The 22,258-nt window shown below is 48.7% G+C and overlaps 10 protein-coding genes across 10 annotated transcripts; 4 read left to right on the plus strand and 6 right to left on the minus strand.

The window, feature by feature from the left end:
• Window positions 1-42: 42 nt before the first annotated feature.
• N7474_006976 (putative C6 transcription factor) lies at window positions 43-2,334 on the plus strand (the record flags this gene model as incomplete). Its single annotated transcript, XM_057198386.1, has 4 exons — window positions 43-162; window positions 212-309; window positions 359-1,010; window positions 1,060-2,334. The coding sequence occupies 4 exons, from the start codon at window positions 43-45 to the stop codon at window positions 2,332-2,334; spliced, it is 2,145 nt and encodes a 714-aa protein (XP_057051826.1).
• Window positions 2,335-2,474: 140 nt separating this feature from the next.
• Window positions 2,475-4,353, minus strand: N7474_006977 (putative MFS transporter; the record flags this gene model as incomplete). Its single annotated transcript, XM_057198387.1, has 3 exons — window positions 2,475-3,153; window positions 3,215-3,470; window positions 3,525-4,353. 3 exons carry the CDS (start codon window positions 4,351-4,353, stop codon window positions 2,475-2,477), a joined length of 1,764 nt encoding a protein of 587 aa, XP_057051827.1.
• Window positions 4,354-4,976: 623 nt separating this feature from the next.
• Window positions 4,977-6,181, minus strand: N7474_006978 (Short-chain dehydrogenase; the record flags this gene model as incomplete). The annotated part of the gene is made up of 4 exons (XM_057198388.1): window positions 4,977-5,113; window positions 5,177-5,311; window positions 5,375-6,034; window positions 6,094-6,181. 4 exons carry the CDS (start codon window positions 6,179-6,181, stop codon window positions 4,977-4,979), a joined length of 1,020 nt encoding a protein of 339 aa, XP_057051828.1.
• Window positions 6,182-6,714: 533 nt separating this feature from the next.
• On the plus strand, window positions 6,715-8,252 carry N7474_006979 (uncharacterized protein; the record flags this gene model as incomplete). The annotated part of the gene is made up of 6 exons (XM_057198389.1): window positions 6,715-6,787; window positions 6,834-6,908; window positions 6,968-7,314; window positions 7,365-7,477; window positions 7,527-7,677; window positions 7,731-8,252. The coding sequence occupies 6 exons, from the start codon at window positions 6,715-6,717 to the stop codon at window positions 8,250-8,252; spliced, it is 1,281 nt and encodes a 426-aa protein (XP_057051829.1).
• Window positions 8,253-8,503: 251 nt separating this feature from the next.
• N7474_006980 (Maltose permease) lies at window positions 8,504-10,549 on the minus strand (the record flags this gene model as incomplete). The annotated part of the gene is made up of 9 exons (XM_057198390.1): window positions 8,504-8,671; window positions 8,734-8,842; window positions 8,905-8,960; window positions 9,018-9,122; window positions 9,175-9,443; window positions 9,500-9,944; window positions 10,006-10,181; window positions 10,248-10,344; window positions 10,406-10,549. The coding sequence occupies 9 exons, from the start codon at window positions 10,547-10,549 to the stop codon at window positions 8,504-8,506; spliced, it is 1,569 nt and encodes a 522-aa protein (XP_057051830.1).
• A 3,951-nt stretch (window positions 10,550-14,500) lies between these two features.
• N7474_006981 (uncharacterized protein) lies at window positions 14,501-15,003 on the minus strand (the record flags this gene model as incomplete). Its single annotated transcript, XM_057198391.1, has 2 exons — window positions 14,501-14,853; window positions 14,907-15,003. 2 exons carry the CDS (start codon window positions 15,001-15,003, stop codon window positions 14,501-14,503), a joined length of 450 nt encoding a protein of 149 aa, XP_057051831.1.
• A 350-nt stretch (window positions 15,004-15,353) lies between these two features.
• On the plus strand, window positions 15,354-16,669 carry N7474_006982 (bZIP transcription factor; the record flags this gene model as incomplete). The annotated part of the gene is made up of 3 exons (XM_057198392.1): window positions 15,354-15,437; window positions 15,493-16,492; window positions 16,560-16,669. 3 exons carry the CDS (start codon window positions 15,354-15,356, stop codon window positions 16,667-16,669), a joined length of 1,194 nt encoding a protein of 397 aa, XP_057051832.1.
• Window positions 16,670-16,989: 320 nt separating this feature from the next.
• On the minus strand, window positions 16,990-18,015 carry N7474_006983 (uncharacterized protein; the record flags this gene model as incomplete). The annotated part of the gene is made up of 2 exons (XM_057198393.1): window positions 16,990-17,349; window positions 17,539-18,015. 2 exons carry the CDS (start codon window positions 18,013-18,015, stop codon window positions 16,990-16,992), a joined length of 837 nt encoding a protein of 278 aa, XP_057051833.1.
• Window positions 18,016-19,461: 1,446 nt separating this feature from the next.
• N7474_006984 (uncharacterized protein) lies at window positions 19,462-19,929 on the plus strand (the record flags this gene model as incomplete). The annotated part of the gene is made up of 1 exon (XM_057198394.1): window positions 19,462-19,929. One exon carries the CDS (start codon window positions 19,462-19,464, stop codon window positions 19,927-19,929), a length of 468 nt encoding a protein of 155 aa, XP_057051834.1.
• Window positions 19,930-21,006: 1,077 nt separating this feature from the next.
• N7474_006985 (uncharacterized protein) lies at window positions 21,007-22,194 on the minus strand (the record flags this gene model as incomplete). The annotated part of the gene is made up of 1 exon (XM_057198395.1): window positions 21,007-22,194. The coding sequence occupies one exon, from the start codon at window positions 22,192-22,194 to the stop codon at window positions 21,007-21,009; it is 1,188 nt and encodes a 395-aa protein (XP_057051835.1).
• Between the last annotated feature and the right edge of the window lie 64 nt (window positions 22,195-22,258).

A 22,258-nucleotide genomic window follows, 5' to 3' on the forward strand; every position in this document is an offset into this window, starting at 1 on the left:
CTGGAATAATGTCTTGTACTATCTGAGACTCGCATATCAGTCATGTATGCGTCGGGGCAAAGTCCCAAGTCGTCCAGACAGTCCAGCCCGCTAGTCACAGGTGACAACCCTCGCAAGCGGACACGGACGGCATGTACTCGCTGCAAAACGAGGAAGCAAAGAGTGAGTAAACTATTTTTTCCGTATTCATTCTCTAATGTTTTTCATCCAGTGCGATAACGCATATCCGACCTGCTCGAACTGCCAAAAGGCGGGGGTCACATGCGACAAGTCCAGCGTGCGAGAAGAGTATGGACAGAAAAATGACGAGTATGTAGACTAATCATCATTTGGTACACACACTGATTAACTGGAATAGCTACACCCGAGCTCTCGAAGAACGAGTTGCATTCTTGGAGCAGAAGCTTGTCCGGTCAGAACCGTCCGTTGCTCCAAATGCGACGCCTCAAGGCAGCCAAGCAACACCACCGTCAGGGCTTGACAACAATCCCATTGGCGAGATCGTGGGCCTTCTTGCGCTGAGCTCCTCTGAAGCGCCTGCGTACGTGGGTTCGAGCTCCGGTGTCTCCCTCGCCGCCAACTTGGGAGAGATGGTCCAGGCGAGCGTGTGGAATCAGTTCTTTTCAAGAGCCCAAGTGCAGAATCAATCAAATGCGCCTGGATCTGCGGCACCTCACCATATACCAGGCCCCAATGCATCGCAGTCAGGTAATGGTGGCAACGCTAGCATTCGGGACCGACCTAGCTTGCCATCTAACATAGAGCCTCCAAGTGATGAGGTGGGATACAAAATTCTCGAGACATATTTCAAACGGCTTCATTTACGCTACCCGTTCCTTGACCGGAAAGAACTATGGCGTCTCCATGGGGAACGCTGGCGGTTGGCAAGAACTAAGCGCGAGGAGCTTTCGCAATCGGATCGATTTGCGATATTCAAGCTCAATCTAGTATACGCTATCGGTGCGACGATGATTCAGATTAGCGATAAATATACAGGAACACCTCCAGAGGTATACTCAAAAATTGCCTGTTGATGATCAGTTGCTCACCTGTTTCTAGCGATTTTACTCGGATGCTCTACAATATGTACCCACTATGTGTGAAACACGTTCTGTCCAAAATATTGAAGCAATGGTACTTCTTGTCGTTTACCATCTGCGTACAGCATCGAGCCATGGAATGTGGTACATGATCGGACTTGCTATGCGCACCGCTATCGATCTCGGCCTTCACCGAAAGGCAAACGAGATCAATATGCACCCATTCACAGTTCAGCTGCGACGGCGATTGTTTTGGACGGTGTACTATCTTGAACGGGTCGTATGCATGTCTCTAGGGCGCCCATTTAGTATCTCCGATCGCCACATAGACCTCGATCTTCCCATGGATGTGGATGATGATGTACAAGACCCAGCAGTGCTGACGGCTCCCCAAGATGCGACCAGGAAAACAACATTGACATTCGCCATCTATCTTTTCAAACTGCGCCGCATCGACTCCCGCATCCAAAACAAAATCTACCGAGCCGATAGGTCTCTGCCTTCTCTGCGGTCCAAAATGGATCCACTGTATCTCGAATTACAGGAATGGAAAAACGAAGCTTTTGTTCGATTCGGCGAAAATGATCTCGAGTACCCAATGCTTCATTACAACCGAGCAGTGCGATTACTGATCCAACCATTTCTACCCCTTCTCCCCATCTCTGATCCATATTATCACATTTGTCTTCGTTCTGCAGGGGAAATATGCCAATCCCACAAACGTCTCCACCAAACCCTGGAATACGGCCACTCCTTCCTTGCAGTGCAAACTGTTTTTATGGCGGGGATTACTCTGCTGTATGCACTGTGGACCCATACGGACGAAGTCTGGTCCGTGCAAATGAGCAACGATATCCGCGCTTGCTCAACAGTGTTATTCGTGATGAGTGAGCGCGCGTCATGGGTGAAGAAGTACCGAGACGCATTTGAACTACTCGTTAATGCCTCCATGGAGAAGTTGCAGGGCAACGAAACTGCCCGAAATGCAGGCATGGCAGAGCTTATGACTGCCCAGCGCGGATGGACCAATTTGAATACGGCTATACCGGGCATGGATAGCGGCGAGAAATTTGCGCCGGCTAACCCCACAGGCCTGGCACCTGATACTACAGTGGGCTCTGGAGTTGGCATTGGGATAGATGATACAGATCATGCAGTTAGGATGGCCCTGCAGCTTGCCCCTTGGATTGATCAGGATGAAAGTGATCCGCTGTGGATGCCGGATTTTGAGACTCTGGAAAATGTGTCGGGAACTCTTTGGAGTCATACTATGATGCCTTTCGAAGCTCTTTAAGATACATAATGTCATTATTATTCAAGATCTAAATCGTGTTATTCTATGCGTATATGCATGATATGTTTGGTATCAAGCGCCACCCATGCAAAAGATTGCCAATAAAACAAGAGCAGGACAAAACTCTATCAATACTTCCCCTAGTGATGAGGATCAACAGTCAAAACCGGCTCCGCCCGAGATGGTGGCATAGATGACTCGGCAAGTGTCGACGACATGGAGTGTCGTTTCTCAACTTCATCATTGACATGATCCTCTTCAGAAGGCAGTTCCTCCTCCGAGACAGGTTCAGTAACAGGCCCAGTAACACCGGCCTCGGGGTCCCTAGCCGCCTCAGCAGCCTTGCGCTTCTCTTCTTCGATCTCCTGGACATCCTTAGGTCTTTCAAGTCCGTGATCTCGAACAAGAATGCAGGCAAGGAAACATAATGCGATGACAGGAAAGATGAAGAGGAAAACCGAATGCGAAGCCTTGGAATACGCATCGAGAATCTGATCCCACTCGACCTCGGTAAGAGCGGAACGGTCTGGAAGCGAGTACGACGAATGAGTCAGGTAGGCGAATTTCGCAGGCAGATTGGACCGCAAAGTCGCCTGCAGGATGGCGGCGGAGATGGCCAGGCCGCACGCACCACCCAGACAACGGAAGAAATTGCGGTCCGCAATGACGACCGCGCGCTGTGCTTTTGTGCAATGGGCTTGCAGGGCAACTAGCGTAGGCTGGAAGGTGAATCCGATGCCCATGCCGGTAATGCCAACGATCACACAGACGACTGCGGGATGGGTATCATGTTTGAATAGAAGCATAAGACCACAGCCCCTACAAAGATGAGCAGATTAGCATGCAATGTGCATAAATTGAGAGGAAAATAGCAACTTACAAGGTCCAAAGGCCGAAGCCGAGCCAAATGACCTCGCCATATCTCTTGCGACGGGAGATATACTGCCCAGAAGTGATAGAAGCGAAAGATTGACAGATAACCATAGGGCAGGTGAAGGCCGCAGACACAATTGGAGAAACACCACGAGCATTCTGGTAGTAGAGGGGCAGGTAGTACAACAATGACTGGTATGCAGCGCCCAAAAGAAAGCTTTGCAGGAAAAGAGCAGAAATAACTCTGTCCTTGAAGAAGGTCACTTTTCTTGTTGTCAGCTTCATTTCCCAGTCCAATAATAAGAGGAGACACATACTTGGCAGCATCGGCAGCGTGGCGACCTTCCACTCAATGATCACAAAGGCAACCATAGCGCAACCACCGATGGTAAGCAGACTGATGACCAGTGGTGAGTCCCAGCGGAAATAGGATCCACCTCCGGAGACGGGAATCAGGACGAAGATAACGCCAATGGAAGATGCAAGAATACCCCAACCATCAATGCGGCGCACGTTCTTCCGGAAGCTCTCCTTGCGAGCATTGTTGGGGATCAAGAAGTGTCCCTGGACAGCTGAAAGAGCAGCCAATGGTGATATCAACCAGAAGAAGCCGCGCCACGTCAAGTTCATCGTGAACCCAGCAGCAAGGAACGGTCCGCAGACGTTTCCGACGCCCAGGGCAGCACCAAGGATTCCCTGGTACTTACCTCGTTGTTCTAGAGTCACCACATCCGAGACAATGATCATAGTCAATGACTGGATACCACCGGTGGCCACACCAGCCAGACCACGAAAGACGTAGAACATCGCTGGGGTCTGGGCCAAGCCGCAAATCAGATCGGCGATGCACATCACCACTAGCGCGGATAGGTAGACAACCTTCCGGCCGAAGATGTCGGACAATCGGCCGTAAAGCACGGTGAACATGGTATTGGCGATTAGCGACGACGTCCCTGCCCAGGAGATAGTGTCCTGGGCTTTGAGGTCGCGTGCGATCGTGGGAAGAGTGACGCTGATACCGTTCTGGTCGATATTGGTCATCAACAATGAGATGGCGAGACCCGTGAAGACGACTATTAACTGCTTGAATGGCAGGATGTTCGTCTGGTCATGTAGGGCCTGTTCAGCGGCCCGCTGCTTATTCATTGTAGCGATTGACAGGACTAAGGCCAATGTAGGTGAATGGATGGATGGAGCGAGCCAAGAAAGGGCTAAATCGTGGGGGAAGACAGGAATGTGCCAATGTGGAGATCCCAAGCATTTCAAAACAAAACAATTCTAACCCACGGTGGCAGCCACTGCGCTCATATATGAATAAGGTGAGTCAACAGAATGAATGGATGGTTAGTGAGACCGAAAAAAAGTCTGCGATGCAAGCGTAGCAGTAGTAGCCACTTTTCGCTCCGTCGGCGATAGATGCTGGGTCTTGATTGGAAGGCAATTAGGTGAATTGTCATGCATCGGACGCAGGTCCGACACTGACAGCAAAGACCTGTTCGAGGCCACCTTTTCTTGACCCAATCCTGTACCGGTGGACGTCGATCCGATAGCATTTCTCTTCTGGCTGCTTCGGATCGCCGACGGCAAATTAAGTCGGGATCCACTCTTCGGCTTTATTCCGCCAGTCATTGTTCTTTGGTCGTGTGCTCGTCGGACCTCCGAAAACTCTGTGCCGAATATCCGGAATGGTTAGTCATAAAGAAGTATAGGTTACAAGTAGGGCTTCTGGGCAGAGTAAAAGATGCATTTGTCGAATATCTACTGCGTTGTTACAGTTGAAATTTTGTTCCAACCAGTTCCTCGCTTAGCTTGAACAGTCTTTCCGCCACATTAACGTCCACCGCATGAGGAGCAGTTTTTGCAAACTGGCAGTCGCTAAGATACACAGCTGACGGATCGGTGACGACTACAGATGCCACGTATTAGTGACATATTTACGTGGACACATCCAATTGCATATCGGACATACCTGATAATGCCGGATCAAATGCAGCCACGAGCATGGTTGCAGCCCCTTGATCCAAATTCTTCCACACCGCACTGGTCTTCATGATGGTCTCGGTGCCAGCCTCATCTAGGTTCCGACTCAACCCCGTGACGATTGCTAGTCAATGGTTCATAAGCTTTGCTGTCCATGCATAAATCGAAATTGGCTGCAGATACTTACAGCCGGGATGAACGCTATACGACAGTATGCCGGCCGACTCTAGATGTCGCGTGAGGTATAGCGAGAAGAGAATGTTGGCCGATTTGGACTGCCCGTAAGCCAACCACCCATTATATCCATTTGATGCGGGATTAAACATTGCTGGTAAGCCATCAGGTGGTCTTTCATCGGGTGGGGTCTCTTTCCCTTCGAAGTTATAGTCGTGGAATCGAATGGGCGACAGCCGGTGTCCAGCGCTAGTGACATTGATAATTCGCGTGGCGCCGCGGGTTGAAGTGCTAGCTGCGACTTTGAATTGTGGCATGAGTAGGTTTGTGAAGAGAAAATGGCCAATATGGTTGGTTCCGAATTGCATCTCAATTCCATCCTCAGTGAGCTGGTGGTCCAAGACCATCATACCTGCATTGTTGATCAGGATGTCGACTCGATCGACCAGGCCTTGGATCTGGGATGCTGCGGCGCGGATCGACTTTTGGGATGCGAGGTCCAAGACTACTGTTATGACAGATGTTGAATGTGAGAGCTGTCGGACCTTATCGGCAACCTGCTGGACTTTGGACTCTGTACGTGATGCCAGAATCAACGAAGAAGGGTTCTGGCCGCCTATTGCTACAGCGAGGCCTTCTCCCAGACTGTCAGGACCAACACCAGTGATAACCACTGTAGCAATGTGTCAGGATTGCGACTTGTTATATACCTCGGTATTCTGGGCATCTCACCATTCTTGCCCTTGATTTGGCTGGCAAAGGCACTCGCAACTTCTGTGCCTGAAGTATTTCCATCGAACTCTGGACGAGAGGTAGACATGGTGTAATCTACTCCTTTTGATTCCCTAAGTTACACATATCGGTAAGTCCATTCATATATCCTCCAGATCCTCTGGGCTGGTAATTTCCCGGCCCCGCATGAACTTGAGCGAGGTATTGCTCTTTCCATGCCCCACAATAAAGGCCCCTTTCTCCTAGGCAGCTACTGTAGCTCCAACGCCTCAAAACTAAACGAAAATGCGGGGACGCGGGGCAAACTAAACCGAGATCCTCGACAAAATATGGAGACATCCGCAGCCCCGCAACATCACACTCCACCTTGCGATTGCGCGAGTGAGTATGGCAATGCTCATTGGCGAGGGTGCCCGGTGAAACTACCCGAGCCCTAGACTGTAGACGGTTACAGTAAATGCGATCGGCAGATGGAGACTGGCACTCCCGAGGGGTTTTCAGGGCATATGATTTTTAAGGTAACTTGCTATCTCCACATATCAGAGAAGAGGGATATATTTTGTCTTCTTTTCATTTGGATCGCCGGCATATTTGGGTCTACATAACAATCAACGTTGCAGGATGACGGTTCCACAGTCTTCTAACGGCACACAGCCCAAGCCCTCAGGGATCAAAGTGGTTGTTGTTGGAGCAGGTAAGGTAATTTGAGATGTTGTCTTTGTCTTTTCTAACACAAGCAGGCTTCGGTGGACTGACGGCCGCGATTGAATGCCACCGACAAGGGCACGATGTCGAGATATACGAGTCATTTCCTGGTATGCTCTCAAATCACCCGCATAGTCCAGAATCACTGACGAATATGTGCATCCATCAGAACTGAAATCGCTAGGCGATATCATTTCATTCGGTCCAAATGCAGGCCGCATCTTCCGCCGCTGGTCGAACGGCTCTGTGGCAGATCGCATGACTCCACTCAGTATCCATCTAGAGAACCATGGCTTCAAGATCCACAAGTGGACAGGCGAACTTGTCTATACACAGCCGACTCCTAAGCCAAATCCCGAGGCACCTGCATTTAACGGCCACCGGGGCGAGTTGCACACGGTGGTTTTCAACTATGCCAAAGATGAGCTGGGAATTCCTATCCATCTGGGTCAGAGGGTCACCAAGTATTTTGAAGATGAAAATCAAGCGGGAATAGAACTTGAGAGCGGTAATAAGGTAATATTTTTGAAGTCCTTCGGTTAATGGTTTAACTAACTTGGCTTCAGGTCACAGCAGACCTGGTGATCGGCGCAGACGGAGTACGCTCTCAAGCGCGCGAGCTGGTGCTTGGGTATTTTGATCAGCCGAAGTCGAGTGGATATGCCGTCTTCCGTGCATGGTGAGAGAGAAATAATCACTCAAGTAGGCCAGATATTGACACGTCTCAGGTTTCCCAATACAGACATGATCAAGGATCCGCGTACGAAGCACTTCTGTGAGAATGGAGACACATTCAATGGCTGGATTGGACCAGACGTCCACTTCCTGTTTTCGACCATCAAGAATGGACAGGACTGCTGTTGGGTATTGACGCATAAGGTCAGTTCCGTACCTTCTTAACATCAGAGACAGCGAAGTTAACTGTTCCGTAGGACGAAGCGGATATCAAAGAGTCCTGGTCGCTTCCCGGAAAACTAGAAGATGTATACAAAGTGATCGAAGGCTGGGATCCGCTCTGCAAAGCCATCGTCGAGAAGACGCCTTCGCTGGTAGACTGGAAACTGGTATACCGCGACCCGCTACCGAAATGGGTGAGCAAACATGGCCGCATTGCATTGTTGGGCGACTCGGCGCATCCGTTTCTGCCGACCTCAGCACAAGGTGCTACGCAGGCGATGGAAGACGGGGTTGTGATGGCGATTTGTCTGCGGCGTGCTGGGAAGGGTTCTGTGCCAGCAGCGGTACGTGCGTACGAGGATATCAGGTATGAGCGCGTGCGAGCAGTTCAGAAGACCGGCGAGACGACACGTGATATGTGGCATAAGGCGGATTGGGAGGCCGTTGCGAAGGATCCGTCTTCTATTCAGCTGCCAAGAGAAGATTGGATTTTTCAGTTTGATGCGGAGACAAATGCGGAGGAATCGTTTGATGAGGCTGTGAAGAAGTTTTTATAGAGTGTGGACGAGTGGTCTGGTGAGCTTATACTGGGAGCAGATGTAGTAGTGAATTTAGGTGGCTGTCTTTTATATCGAGAAATGGATAATGTTCTTATTCTGGTCACTCTTGATAGTATAAAACGGGATTGTTCAGATTGTCAGTGTACTGCATATGTAAGGCCTCTGTTGTTGAATACAAGCCATCGAAAACACAGGCAGTGAACAAATAGTCCAAAGCTGATCATAGCGTGCTATATTCCGGATCCTCATCACGCTATATTCTCATAAACTTCAGTCGTCCCTTTCTCCGATTCCTTAGAAACGGTTCTATGAACAGTATCTTCAGTGTGAGCCCTCGAGGTCTGCATCTCCTGAAGTGCTTCCCGTCCAACACATTTGTAGGAGGCGAACTTTCGAGCAGGCAGCCGTTTCTCAAACTAGTGCAAAACGAGAAGTCAGCGTATCTGAATTTGCAATAAAGATAATTACAGGAACTAACCATTTCATCAATCTCTTCCAAAGTTCGACCTTTGACTTCTGGTAAATAGAAGAATATAAAAGCTGCTGAAATGAGGCAAGACGGGAACCAAATATAGCCGTACTTAGGGCTGATAACAATTATCATTAGTACATTGATATCGAAAGAATTGATTGAATAGTTACTGCTTACCCCCAGTTTAGTGAATCGGGATTGATGAAATAAGGTGCGGTAAATGTAGTCAACCACTATTCAATCGACAACTTGTCAGTGTGATTACTATTGATTTCGTCAGATATACTCACCGCGCCAAGGAACCCAATGGCAGCCGCGAAGCCAAATGTATATGAACGCAGACGCTGAGACGGTAACTCGCCACCAGACACCCAGGCATAGGTGGAAACCATTCCCTGGCGGAACATTAGCCAAGCGAGAAGTATTAGAAAAAAACGCTTTCCTTACATTGTATCCCAAAATAAAGATAACCGACAGTCCAACAGTCGCCTTGCCCGTCGACTCGGTACCAGGATGCACCGTATAAATCGCAGCAACAATCAGCTGGCTGAACCCGCATATCAAGAGACCGGTCATCAAGAAGAATCGTCGACGTCCGAGACGAGTAACCACGGCAATGTTGACCAAAATAGCAACCACTCCTAGCGCCGTAAGGATACAGCTGTTTTCGAAGGCGTCCCCAACATTTGCCATCTCGAAGAAGTATGTTCCATACGCTGTAGAGAATTTTCAGGATAGTTATACCAACATGCACTCAAATCTAAAAGCTCACCGATCATATACATCGCCCCCGAGCCAGCCTGCGTACTCACAGCCGCAACAGCCAAAATAGTCCGTCGTCGATCGACGGGGTTGGTGAACATATCCCAGACGGAGACGCCGCTAGCCAGATTTCGCTCTAGCTCAATTGCGCTTTGGATATCTGCCATTTCCTGGTCGACAATCTCCTGGTTGGGTCTAAGCCAGGTCAAGGCTTTGCGCGCGTCTTCGGTTCTGTCTTTTTGGAGGAGCCAACGTGGTGATTCAGGGATTATGAGCATGCCGCCGCATAGGAATGCAGGAATAATGTATATTAGTCCCAAGGGGATGATGTAGCTGTTCTTGTCGTCTATCTTTGCTGTGAAGTTGTCGATGATTGTGCCGATAAGAGACCCGAAGGACGTCCAAAATTGGAAGGCTCCTAGCATGAGGCCTCTGTATCTGGCTGGTGAGCATTCCTATCGAAATGATAGTTAGCCCTTAATATCCTGGGTGATGTTATGATGGTTCTGTGGTTACCTGGATGTAGAGTTGAGAGAATGTCATCAAAAATCCATTGCCCACTCCGATAATCAGACGACCGGCATAAAGGCCGCCGATGGAGGAAGTAGTCATCATGACAATATTGGAAATGTAGATCAGGGCACAGGCAATGTAAAGACTTGTCTTGCGGCCAATGAACGTCGCGATAGGTCCTAGTTAATCCATCAGTAAGGCATTTCCAGAGCATCTCCAGGATAGACTACCTGCAGAACAAGAACCAACAAATGCGCCGAGCGTCATAAGAGACGAAATCAGCTGTTGGCGCTCGTAAGGAATATTCCAACCGATGGGTGTGTCTGCCGGCACGCCAAAGATCTACATCAAATAAGACCCGGTCAGTTCCATATATCTCCAAGACCGAAGCTATCAAGCCAACCTTCAGGAACCCAATCATAGCTTGGAAGCCGCCTATGAGCGTGAAATCAACACCATATTGGAATGGTGACATAGAGATGAGCGAGCATGCCGCCAACGACTTCCAATGCACCCGAATCCCGCTTTTCTCTGGTGTCTCTGCCATCTTCTTCAATGTCTGCAAACACTTAGTTCAGTCGAGTGAGAAAAAGAGATTAAGAGCCAAAGAGCTACTTAGGGGAATATGCCGCTGCTTGCCGACAACCCCAGCTTTTGCAGGATTCTAATGCTAGCAATTAGCGCTATGTACTGTCCCGCCAAGGCGATCAGACGACAGCGGTATTATTTCACCCCCTTTCCCGGGTCTCATCTTGTGGGGCCATGCGGAGTATGATGGTCTTATTACGAGGCAGCATCGGTCTAGTCTCGATCTAACCTGTGATCAACTCAGACCAAAATGTGGGGAAGCGGGTTGTCCGAGAATCCGGGGAAAGTGGAGGGCATATTCACCCGAGATTATGCATGAATGTGATGAGCTACTTACAGTACTTCCGGAAATCGGTGTCACCACCTACACTCTTTCACTGTTTCTCGAACCCTAGTGCCAAGGAACACTAGGCTACTTTTAGCATAGTCAAAGAAAAACCCTGGTTTCTTGGCCTTGTACCGTAAAATACCGGATTATTGTATAAGCTGGGCCTTCTGTGTATTACCTGTCATCTCCTTGCCCCACGTCCACCGTTCCCACCACACCCGTCTTCCTTCACAATTGACCACACTAGTGGCGCAATGAACCATGGCACCGAATCTAGCTAAATCTACGCTTGAGTTTATCAGTGATATGATACAGTATTTCCGGAAATCGGTGTCTCCCCCGATACTCTTTCATTGTTCCCCGAACCCTAAATGCCAAGATACACTAAGCTACTTTTGGAGAGGCTATGTCAGCTCTCATCTGTTTTTTGGATGTATCGTAAATTACCGGATTATCATATTAGCGGCGGGAATGATTACCTGTAAGACAAGAAGGTGCAACCTGAGTGCCCTCGTCAATTTTCACAGTCCTCGCCTGGATATCTTGGTTGGTACCTCCACGGGCGGTGCAGCGAACCATGGCTCCCAACCTAGCAAAGTCTACTCTCGTGTTGATTCGTGAGATAATTAGCAGTGATGAACTAAGTAGCTCGGAGATGGCGGCAGCTGCAGGCTGCAGCGAACGCGCTATTACCAGGATTCGGTCTAACTTGCGACTATTTGGTAGTATCAAAGCTCCTCCTATTAAAGCTGGACGGCCGCGGAGTATCACTCCGATTATGCTGGAAACTCTGTGTGATCATTTACAGGAAAAACCGGATTTATACCTTCATGAGATAGAGCTCTTCTCTCTTGATGAATTTGATGTGTCCGTACCAAAGTCCACGATCAGCAATGCCCTGCATCGCATGGGGTGGTCCAAAAAGGCAGCTCGACAGAAAGCAAAAGAGCAAAACCCAGGTTTGAGCGATGATCACTATCATCTTATCTCAGAATTTAGCTCATACCACCGCATTTACGTAGATAAATCTAGGTATGATAGGCGAATAGGGATCAGAAGAACTGGTTGGTCTCCCCTCCTTACAACACCCGTACAAGTGTCGAAATTCCACCGTGATCAACGGTATCAGATTCTACCCGCATATACACAAGACAGAATCCTACTTTCTTGTGTCTTCCAAAGAGTAACAGATACCTCATTCTTTGAAGATTTTATCAAAGAACTCCTCCATTGCTGGAACCTCTCATTCGGTTCTTTTCTTTGATCTCCCAAGCAGAATGGGCAAAATTCTGGCGCAACAAGGGTATAGCGGAGCGTCAAAATACCACATCGAGGGTACAATTTATTCAGATACGTTTGACAATGGCTCTTCCATTTTTCTTCATCACAGCAAATATCTGCACAAAGATGGCAAAATTGCACAAAATTATGCTGTACCCGCCGGTGTGCACGTTTCCCATTGCCGTAGCGTTGTTGGTACCGTGGGCCCCGAAGGATTGTCTTCGACACTGTAGGATGTGCTTCGCTCGCCTTTGCACTGCAATACTGCGATGGATAATATGACAGCATAGATACTGATGGCAAAAACTTACTCAGACATAGGCTGAGAACAGACTGGACAGCAATTGTCCACTGGAGAGAGTCCTGGATAGTACGCCACGCGTTCCGTGGATGTACAGAGTTTGACCATATCGTCCAGGCATTGTCGCCCAATGATGCTATCCAACTTAGTCTCTTTAAAGAGTGCTTCTTTAAGCCTTGCGCGCGTTCTGGGAGATACTTCTTGAATATTTAGAATAAGGATGTGTTATCGCGCTCGGTGAATTCATTCCCAGAGATGTATTCGTCATAGGCAGAATCCCACTAATCTTGTATAAAATACTTTCTCCAAGCTAGTCATAGCTTGGGTTTCTTGCTGTAGAGGCTTGTGCGCTCGGCATTAAGATCAGGATACAATAGAGGCTGACCCGACATTTGAGATGTCAAGTGCTGGATTCTTTCATTTATTATTTTGATTTCGTTCGTATTCTCAAACGCGTCGATAGAGGCAGCGTCTAGTTTCATTGGGCGGGGAAATGATAACTGAACTAAAATTCTCTCGATGTCCTTTATATATCTCCGTTTTACTTAAGTACTGCCGCACCGATTGTGGACAGCGGATGGAGCTGTGTTTCAGACAACACCATGGTCTTTAGCACTCATGGAAGGTTATCCTTATGCCTAAATATAAGGTCTATGAGGGCCGGCCTTCCTGATCCAATAGCTACAAGTTACAGCATTATGCACTACGGTATGAGACGCGTACTCGCTACTTTGGTCCTCCAATCAAAAAATGAAGCTGCCGATGTTGATCGGAACTGTTGGAGCTTGTGTTCCGAGATGGCCCATCAGCATCGAGGGAGAGACTCTTATCCTGTAGGTCATGTGATTTAACTGTGTGATTCGCAACTCACCCAGAATCATTATGGCCAACTAAAACTCAGAGCCTGGACTGAAAGCAACTGCCAAGGGGAAATAGCTTTCGCCACCTTCGACAACATCAGTTTTGCGCGAAATATCTCCAATGCATATGCATCCCGCAGTTAAACTCTCCCGACCACTCCAAGGTCAGGAGCAGCTGGACATTTCTGTAACACGCGAATTGGGAACCTGGTTTTCAGATAAGGATCAGCTATCTTTCAACAGTTCATCATGTGATCATTTCCGACAAAGCTACTTTGCTCTTAATGGGAGCACAGATTGTCACAATACACCTGACTTTACTTGCCATCGGCTATGGATCAATCCCGGCCTCTAAACGAAGTCAGTTATTTAGAAGGGAGAAGCGTACAATTTGTTTAAGCAGAGTCATGTTTTGGTCAGGTAATGCAATCAACTGATTAACTATAACTAAATAACTAGTTAGTTACTGAGCTATTTTCAATCCCTTAAACATGATTATATTACTAAATCTAGATTAGATTTTTCTCTTAATGCGCTGATCACCTTTCCCTAGACGTGTAAAAAACGACGAGTCGCTGATACATATTTATATTAAAACCGTGCATTCCATACGCTCTCCGAGGGGCTGTACACCGACCTCAAGTTGAAGATCTAAGGCAATCACTCAGGCGAAGCCAGTCTATGTCGCAGTTCTATCTTGGGAATCTGAATCTTACTTGCATACAGTCTCGATGTTGCCGTCACTATTCTGCACAAATCTATTAATTTACATCCTTCCTTCCCCCAGCTATTCACAGATATAGTTCAGCAATAAATACGATACTCCGGGAAGTGGAATTATTCACTTGAACTAGCGAAGGAGAAAGTGAACAACGATGGTACTTCCCATGTCGCGGATGAAACATCAGCTTTACTGTATAGATTTTGGTGTAAACATTTGGATGTTCAATCTTCTATTCTCATTCTATGCCTCAACCAGAAGTACATCGACCGCCAAAAGATCGAAGCCCAGGGAAACAACTAGCGAAGTCCAAGACCACTTACAAATATCTTTGATACATATTGGCCCTTGAATTTGTGTTTGTGAGATTCGAACTGGCAAAAAGCAAGGCATCAGATAATCTCTCCCCGACAAAACAACTAGTAGACCAAAATCTCCTCATCTTTTCCTCCCCCGTCCCTCCATTTTTTAAGCACCTTCTTCATATCCGCCGCGATATTCTGAGCATAGTCAGGCCCAGCGGCCCCGGCAGGTAAATCCGCTGGGTTCCCCCTCACCCAAGCAACAGGTTCTTTAGCAACACCCGCGAATTTCTTCTTAAGCTCTTCAACCTGCTGAGGCCCATAGCCGCGACCGAAGATTACCGCGCGAGGAGGCCGGCTGTAATCGTGGGTTCCGATCTCATTGGGGCTCCGAGACTGAGGATCGCGACCTGCAAGCAGATGCGGGAGCTCAGCCTCTGCAGCCTCGTATGACAGGATGAAGTGGATGACTGAGGAGCATTAGCACCATACTTTGTTTATTTCAGGAATGTATATCAAGAACCTTCATATTCAGGCAGCACGTGCTGGGAGATTGATTTCCCCATCGCGGGTATTCTGCCGCAGGCAACTACTGGCATCGGCTGAGTGAATGAAGACATGTTGCGAGAGCTGTACGCTGTACGCTGCGGATGAAGGTATTTCGCATTGGAGAAGGAGAATTATGGAGTAAGCTGAGGTCGATGATTCGATTTATATTCCTCGTTGCGGCGCGCTCGGTCTTGATGATGAGTTGATGACGTTCGGACGGAGCCGTTATCTCCAACTCCAGCCAATTTCAAAGCCATAAACTTTGGGCGGCGACCCACCGATTTTTCGATTATTCAACAGTCCCCACGCCCCGACCCCGATGAGTAAAGCAACCCCGTCACGTCCTTTTCGCGTTCTCAGATTATCCATTACATCACTGCATATCTTCAAGATAAAGAAAAGGCCTCAAAAGCGATACACGATGGTCGAAGCAATGACTGACGCGCCCGCTCCTCGCAAGAGAGGCCGGCCACGAGCTGGGACGAACAATCAGCAAGGTCCCGAGGTGGGTTCATCCCGAACAACTACAGAGCAAGTTGGAACTGACTCAAGGAATCCAGAGACGTCGAAAGCAGCTTCGCGTTGCGCAGCAAGTATATCGCAAGAAAAAAGATACCACGATCGTCAATCTGCAATCTCGCGTACAGGAACTCGAGTCGGGCATCGAAGAGCTCAGCAAGTCGTTCCTTTCCTTTAGTGATCTTCTGTTAGAGGCTGGGATTCTCCAAAATCAGCCTCGTGTCACAGCTGCTCTGCAAAAAATTACACAGCAATGCGTGTCGCTTGGCAAAAGTGGCTGCGACGAGGCCGAACAAGCACCTGCAGCCCCAGCGGACGTATCACGATCGACGTCTCCCACGCTCAGCGATACACAAGATATAATCTCAAATCACAATCCGCTCATAACGCAACTTGATTCATGGCCAATAATCGGTGACCCTTTCCAGTCCTCGTCGGACCTCGCGGCTCAATGGCCTGGACTGTCACAACTACCCCCCACGCCACCCTTCCAAGAACAAGCAATTCTACCGTTCGGAATAGACTTGCCGTCTCCAACTATCCCCTTCTTATCCATCCCTAGTCCCACCTTGAATTTCCCGACTATAGTATCGCCCGATAGCCTCTTAAAGCAAGGGTGCTGGACGCTCTCACACCGTCTGGTCCGGCAATGCTGCGAGACTGGTTACTATCTATTAACCAGATCATCTGTAGACGATCCAAGGGTCAAAGCAATCTTCGGCAAACGATTGACCATCAACGAGCGCGACCGCTTCATCTTTGGATTCTTCGCCAACATGCACGACGAAATGGGAGACACGGTCGAGTTGAGTACAAAAGTTCTCAGTTCAAGGAGGAGCAGCTACTCTCCTGAACAACTCACCGTTTCCTCTCGAACGTGGCAAATTGTCAATGAATCGGGTGCTGATGAGTGGATGGATGCGAGTGGTGTGCAAAGGCTGCTACAGCAGCGAGAGATTCGTATTCAGGACCCGAGCTCGCCCCTCTCCAGTCCCCGGTTCAATTCGGCTCCGCAACTCAACGCCGCGAGCTTCACTAAATGTGAGTAGTGCCGAGATCAATGGTTCTTTGTGTCTTCTTTTCCATGCATCTACTGACCTTGTCGTAGATCTTTCCTTCAGCCCTATCTGTCTCGGTCGCGGACCAGCGTTCCGAAAGCGCGATGTTGAGAAAGCCATTCGCCTTGCAACTCTTGATGGATGGTCCTTGGACGTTTAACACTGTGTGCAAAATACCATGAATTATGTATAATAACAAGAATTGTCTTGAATAGATATAATCTCCGCTTACTTTGCATGATGCGACGATTACAAGCAGGATCCCGCTGTGGAGCTGAGGAAATCCTTCCAGTGCATATGTTCCGTATGTCCGCGAAATTTTTTATAAAAGCGCCCTTTACATCCCGGCCCTTCATTTCGACTGTCACTTTAGCGTCTAGGGGCTGGCCTTTGAAATCCAGGGCCGGACCCCAAAATCACCTATATTTTCCATTTATATTTTCTCACTTTTTGGGTCACACAAATGCGCAGGCACATTTTCTAGTCACGTCGACGCCAAATAGAGACTCTGTCATGGATCACCCCATTCTCACCCTTGCCCACAGCGTGCGTGCGCTCTGGCTGCCAGTACCCCACTCTCTCCAGGCCCACCTTGCTGGGCTCTCGCAACGGGTCCGCATTGACAAGACCCTTATCATTGTAGGAAATCTTCTCGCCGGGGTGGCTCAGGTGCTCCATGTAGGCCTCAGAGGGGGAGGCAAATGGAGGGCCGGGGGCCAAGGGGGGCTTATGACGAGGAGATTCCAGACAGATCAGATTGCCTGCAGGTGAGGGAGCAAGGAGCTCGGTGTGTCGGAAAGCCCATTTAGGCCGGAGCTCTAGGTCCAGAGCACAGAAAAACTATATGGTTGTTAAAAGGAGTGACCAGAAAGACCAGAGAGATCCAGGCTAGGTCGGAAATGGCACCTCAACAGTCCAAAGGCAGAGAGCAGAGCATCTTGCAGTCCCCCAGTAGAACGCAGAGACAAGTGGAGAGAAAATGATAGTAATGACGGAATGAAGCCCAACAGTGGCAGCGAGTATACATACCGTGTAATCATAAATAATATCAAATCCATTTCGAGGTACTCCAATTTCCTTCAACCAGACATCATCAAAGAAATCTCCCTGGACGAAAGTGACCTTCCCTTTCCCGGCTTTCTCGTCTCGCACGCGGTACCAGCTATGGTTCTCCTTCTCTTCCTTCTTGCATGCATCGACAGCCGTGGCGCTGACTTCCAGGCCATAGGCATCATACCCAAAGCTCGCCAGTAAGAGTACATCGACTCCACGTCCACAGCCCGGCACCAGGGCCTTCCGCCTCTGGCCGTCCTGGGCGATCGGCTCGCCAATGGTACCAGCTCGCTGGATCAGGGTGTCTTCTAGCGCGGGGTTGGGGAAGCCACGATCCCAGGGCAGATTATCGCTGTCCCAGAGGGAGGCCCAGCCATCAACATACCTGTCGCCCTGATATTTGGCCCAGTGTGCTCGAATATCCTTGGGATCAATGCTGGTAGGAGTCGTCATGGCTGTGGGGTGGTGATGGAGTGCCGGGGAAGTTGGAGGTGGTCGCTCTGGCGTGACAGTGATAAACAGGGTAGAAAATAAGAATGTACAGAGTTGTCAGAAAGCATTGACTACATAGGGAAGTAAATGATATTGGGTGCACGGCGTCTGTTCTACTTATGTATGCCTCTCCACACTCTTAATTGAGCATCTTGACGCTGTTTTTGGAAATCCTCGTCGATCGATTACCTCAAGCTTTGACCGCGAACCAATAGTCAGTTAGGTGTTGGGTCGAAAGTTAATTAACCAGTCTTTACCTGTTTATTCATCATACCGAGAGAGATCTGTCGAGAAAAGTGGAGATTTCTATTGCAGTGACATGGGATTGGCCCAGGCGGAAATCTCGAGCCCGCCGTCCTCCAAGACTTACGCCGCTCTCCATTTCTATCAACATTCTTTCCCGACATTCCCCGAGGGCTTAACTGTCATTCGGACCGACTACAGCCTAAACTCGCTTAAATCTACTATGCAAAGTCAGGACGTTATGATTAGTAGCGACGCAGCCGGGGACCCAAAAAATAAGGTTTTGACTAATGACCTCAACTCTAGTTAATGGTGCGCCACCTGGAAATATGAATAAACATTTCGAGCAAAGGTCTCATGTGTCTGATCCAAAGGGAGTAGTAGTTAATTAGTTAGTGGCGGTGGCAGAGTAATAATCAAACGAATAGGTTAGTTAATAACAACTTGGAATCAGGCAAAGAAATTCCTATAGAAGAAAGATGAGTATGATCATTGGGGATAAGTGGGCTCAGTCGGTCTTCATAGACGCACTGTATTGATTCTAGTCGTTCGATCATCGTAGCTCGCAATGAATGTGATTGATTAGTCGGTCTAACTACCGATCTACGGAGGTAGAGCTTATAAGGTTAGACCCGCCCAAATAGGGCAGGGGAATCAAGCCCCTCTAGTCATCGTATCTACTCCGTAATGAGTTAGTGAGTTAGTTAAGTTAACCAGAGCCAGGAATGTATAGTAATCAATCCGAGCGGATAAGTTATGCCTGATGATTCCACAAAGACGGTTGAACTGACTGTTAGGAAAATCTTAAATGTACGAGATGTTCACTAAAAACCCTATCCGTCACGGTTAGGAAAACCTCAATACACGAGATGTTCACTAATCACCCCAATCCGTCGAAAAGATGTCCGATGCTCTTCGTTCAGCACATCAATAAGGGATGAGACAGAGGGCTTCTTTGGGCTCCGGGCCTTGAATCGGATTATTAATCAGAAGCTAAGTTAACTATGGTCATATATCTCATTACTTTATTGATCTTATATCTTGTGCGTAATGTTGCTACCCTCCCACCGGCAACCCCAGTCGTCTGATCTCCAGCATTTTTTTTCCATCGAAGTTCTTCTGCTGTCAAAATCTGGCAAATTAGCGAATCCGAAGAACTACAACATGGAGGTCAATCGCGACCCCGAGAAAGCGATGTACCGGGCGAGTTCGCTCGGAAAGCCCTCCGGGCGATCTCCCTCCCCAATGGCGGACCCTGTCGTCAACTCCAGCGCGGAGCAGTCAGACGACGAATCCGGTCAAAAGACCAACCCCCAAGACATCTCACAATGGCCCATCACTCCAGATATACTACAAATACGACAATGTAACGAGACTAACGGTGGGAAATCGAAGAAGCTGGGTGTGACATGGCAGAACCTAACAGTAAAGGGCATCAGCAGTGATGCGCTTTACAACGAAAATGTTCTCTCTCAATTCAACCCATTCGGGAAGGGCAGTAAGAGCCCCACCCCTGAAGACTATTATCGACAACTCTTCTGGGTGTGTCAAAGGCGGAGTGCGAAGTTGAGCGCGTACGTGTTGGCTTCAGGTGTGGTATTGAAGCTGCACAAAGGAAGATTTAAATCCTAGATCATAAAATTGCGCACTTGCGCCAAGCCTAGACTGTTGTAATAGTTTCATTGGGTAATTAAGACCATATTGCATTCTCAAAGCTTCCTAGCTGTGGTGACTGATGATCTGTTGTGGCGCGAGCTGCCTTGGTATTACCTCACACAGACGCTACCTTGTGTCACTCCTATGCAAGGACCTGGTATCCAACTCATTGGATTATATGCAGCTTACAGCCTAATGAGTACGCGATTCATCATAGTAAAAAAAAAAAAAATTAAAATTGGCAGTTCGTGGGTCATGATTTATAACCGGATCCCGACGGCTGCATACACTGCAGTACGGTGATCAGCAGGATCATTGGTCTTTTGTCAGTCCGAATTTGGTAGATCCGCCCGTGCAGTTCGGGTTGTGGGATTGCTAAGGTTCTGAGATTGGGGGTAAGCGCTAGGATTGCCACTCGGACACACTGCCGTGGATAGAGAAGATGACAGGTTGTCAGATCCGCAAGATCCAGCGTTGCTGGAGTTGTTTGAATTGTTTGCATTGCTCCGGAAGGTTCCAGCAATACTCGTATCTGTCGTACCCTCATAAGCAAGTGGTATGTAACTCAATTGTGTAAGTGACGGTATTTGTAGAAAACCGGAAAATTACTATTTTTATTTCATTATTAAATAGGTCTAGTGTATCTTGGCATTCAGGGTTTGGGAAACAATGAAAGAGTGCCGGGGGTGACACCGATTTCCGGAAATACTGTACTTGTATTGAACTTATCGTCGGACTAGATTTTGATGTTGTGGTGTGATTGATATCGTAGACGTACCAAGCAGTACTCTAACAGTCCAATCTGATCCACATCCGTACAGCTCACTGATATGCAACAATGCAATAACTATATCAAATGGGTATTCTTCAACAACAATTTCCACAATCCTGAGCTGTCGATAGATAAAGCCGTGGTTCAGAACCAATATAAGCCAGTTTCATCAAATCATAGATTCGTTCGATCACATTTCGCACCAATTTTTTCTCAACTGCCTCAACGATCAGTAGAAGTATTAAATGCGAATTTCCAGGCCCCTCCGTCAGCCCAGCTAACTATGTATGTGTTTGCCCCATCGGTACGCCCAGCCCACCAGGAGCCCAAGCACCATGCATGGTACGCGAGTGAGGTGGGTTCACATCGTACGCGCCGGCCTCGCCAACATCGTTGCCAGGGGCATTCGCTTCCGGTTGAGCATGTTCTCTGGTAATGTGGCTTTGATTTGGAACAGGATGGTGGGGCAAGTAAGCACCGCCTGTGACATTGCCCTGGTTCGGCAAGAAGCTCTGGTTGAGAGCTCCACACGTCGTACAGGTGAACTCAATCTTGAAATTTGTGAGAACCATTTGGGGCACGGCGGTATGCTCGTTTCGTTGGGGGTAGTTTGAAGCTTTCTCGGGGCCAGCAACTGGTAGTGGAGCAGAAGTCGGAAAGCCAACTGCTGACTGCGAGACATTCATTGATTGGGAGACGTTCATTGACTGCGGAGTAGTGTTCAAGGCAGACTGGTTGGATGCTCCAATTTGGGCCTGGCGCTGTGCTGGGGGTGGGTGCCGCACCGCCTGAGTATTTGGTGGTGGTGGTGCTGCGGGTGGTAGGGGCGCCTGGGGGCTCGGGGTGTCAGTTCCAGGACTATCCTCTTCCTCAAGAAGCGAGCCCTGTAGATTTCCGGGAAGCCATCGAGTCTCCGGATATGCTGGTCCTCCATCACCCTGCGACTCTGGCTGAGAATTTCCAGGCGATGGTTGGTCACCTGCACTATGCTCCAAGTCCATCATAGTTTCACTATCATTCTCAGCATGTCGCGGCTGGAGCTTCGTCAAGGCCCGCTGAGCTTGTCGCATAGAGATATGATAACCGTGGTATCGCTTAACAGCATCCACAACATCCTGTCCTCGAATACGAGTCTCCATATCAAAAAGCTTCGGGATCTCACTCAGTAAGAAGCGTACATGCGACGCTTCAGAGCGAGCCGGCGTAGATGCAGGTGAGTCCGCGCTCCTGCGACAACTATGGCTGTCCTGGAGGCTGGTGATATACGTCGCATTTTTATTGCAGCGGCATACCACGCGAAAGAAGCAACTGGGCGACGAGCGACAGCCGATGACGACGCTTTTCTTGTTGCTGCGGCTGACGCGCAACTCCCAATGTTGTCTGACGGAGATGCTCCGGATCACGGTCTTGAATTCTTCGAGGGATGAGAAGCGCTGGCCCACGTGGAGCCCCGAGTACATCTCCGTCATATCGGTAAAGGGGGCAGCAACAACGCGACTGGCGAGGAGGAGGATGGCTGAGCTACTGGGACAG

The sequence above is a fragment of the Penicillium riverlandense genome, assembly GCF_028828495.1.
Source record: "Penicillium riverlandense strain IBT 135883 chromosome Unknown utg000006l_segment0_segment0, whole genome shotgun sequence".
NCBI classification, from domain to species: domain Eukaryota; kingdom Fungi; phylum Ascomycota; class Eurotiomycetes; order Eurotiales; family Aspergillaceae; genus Penicillium; species Penicillium riverlandense.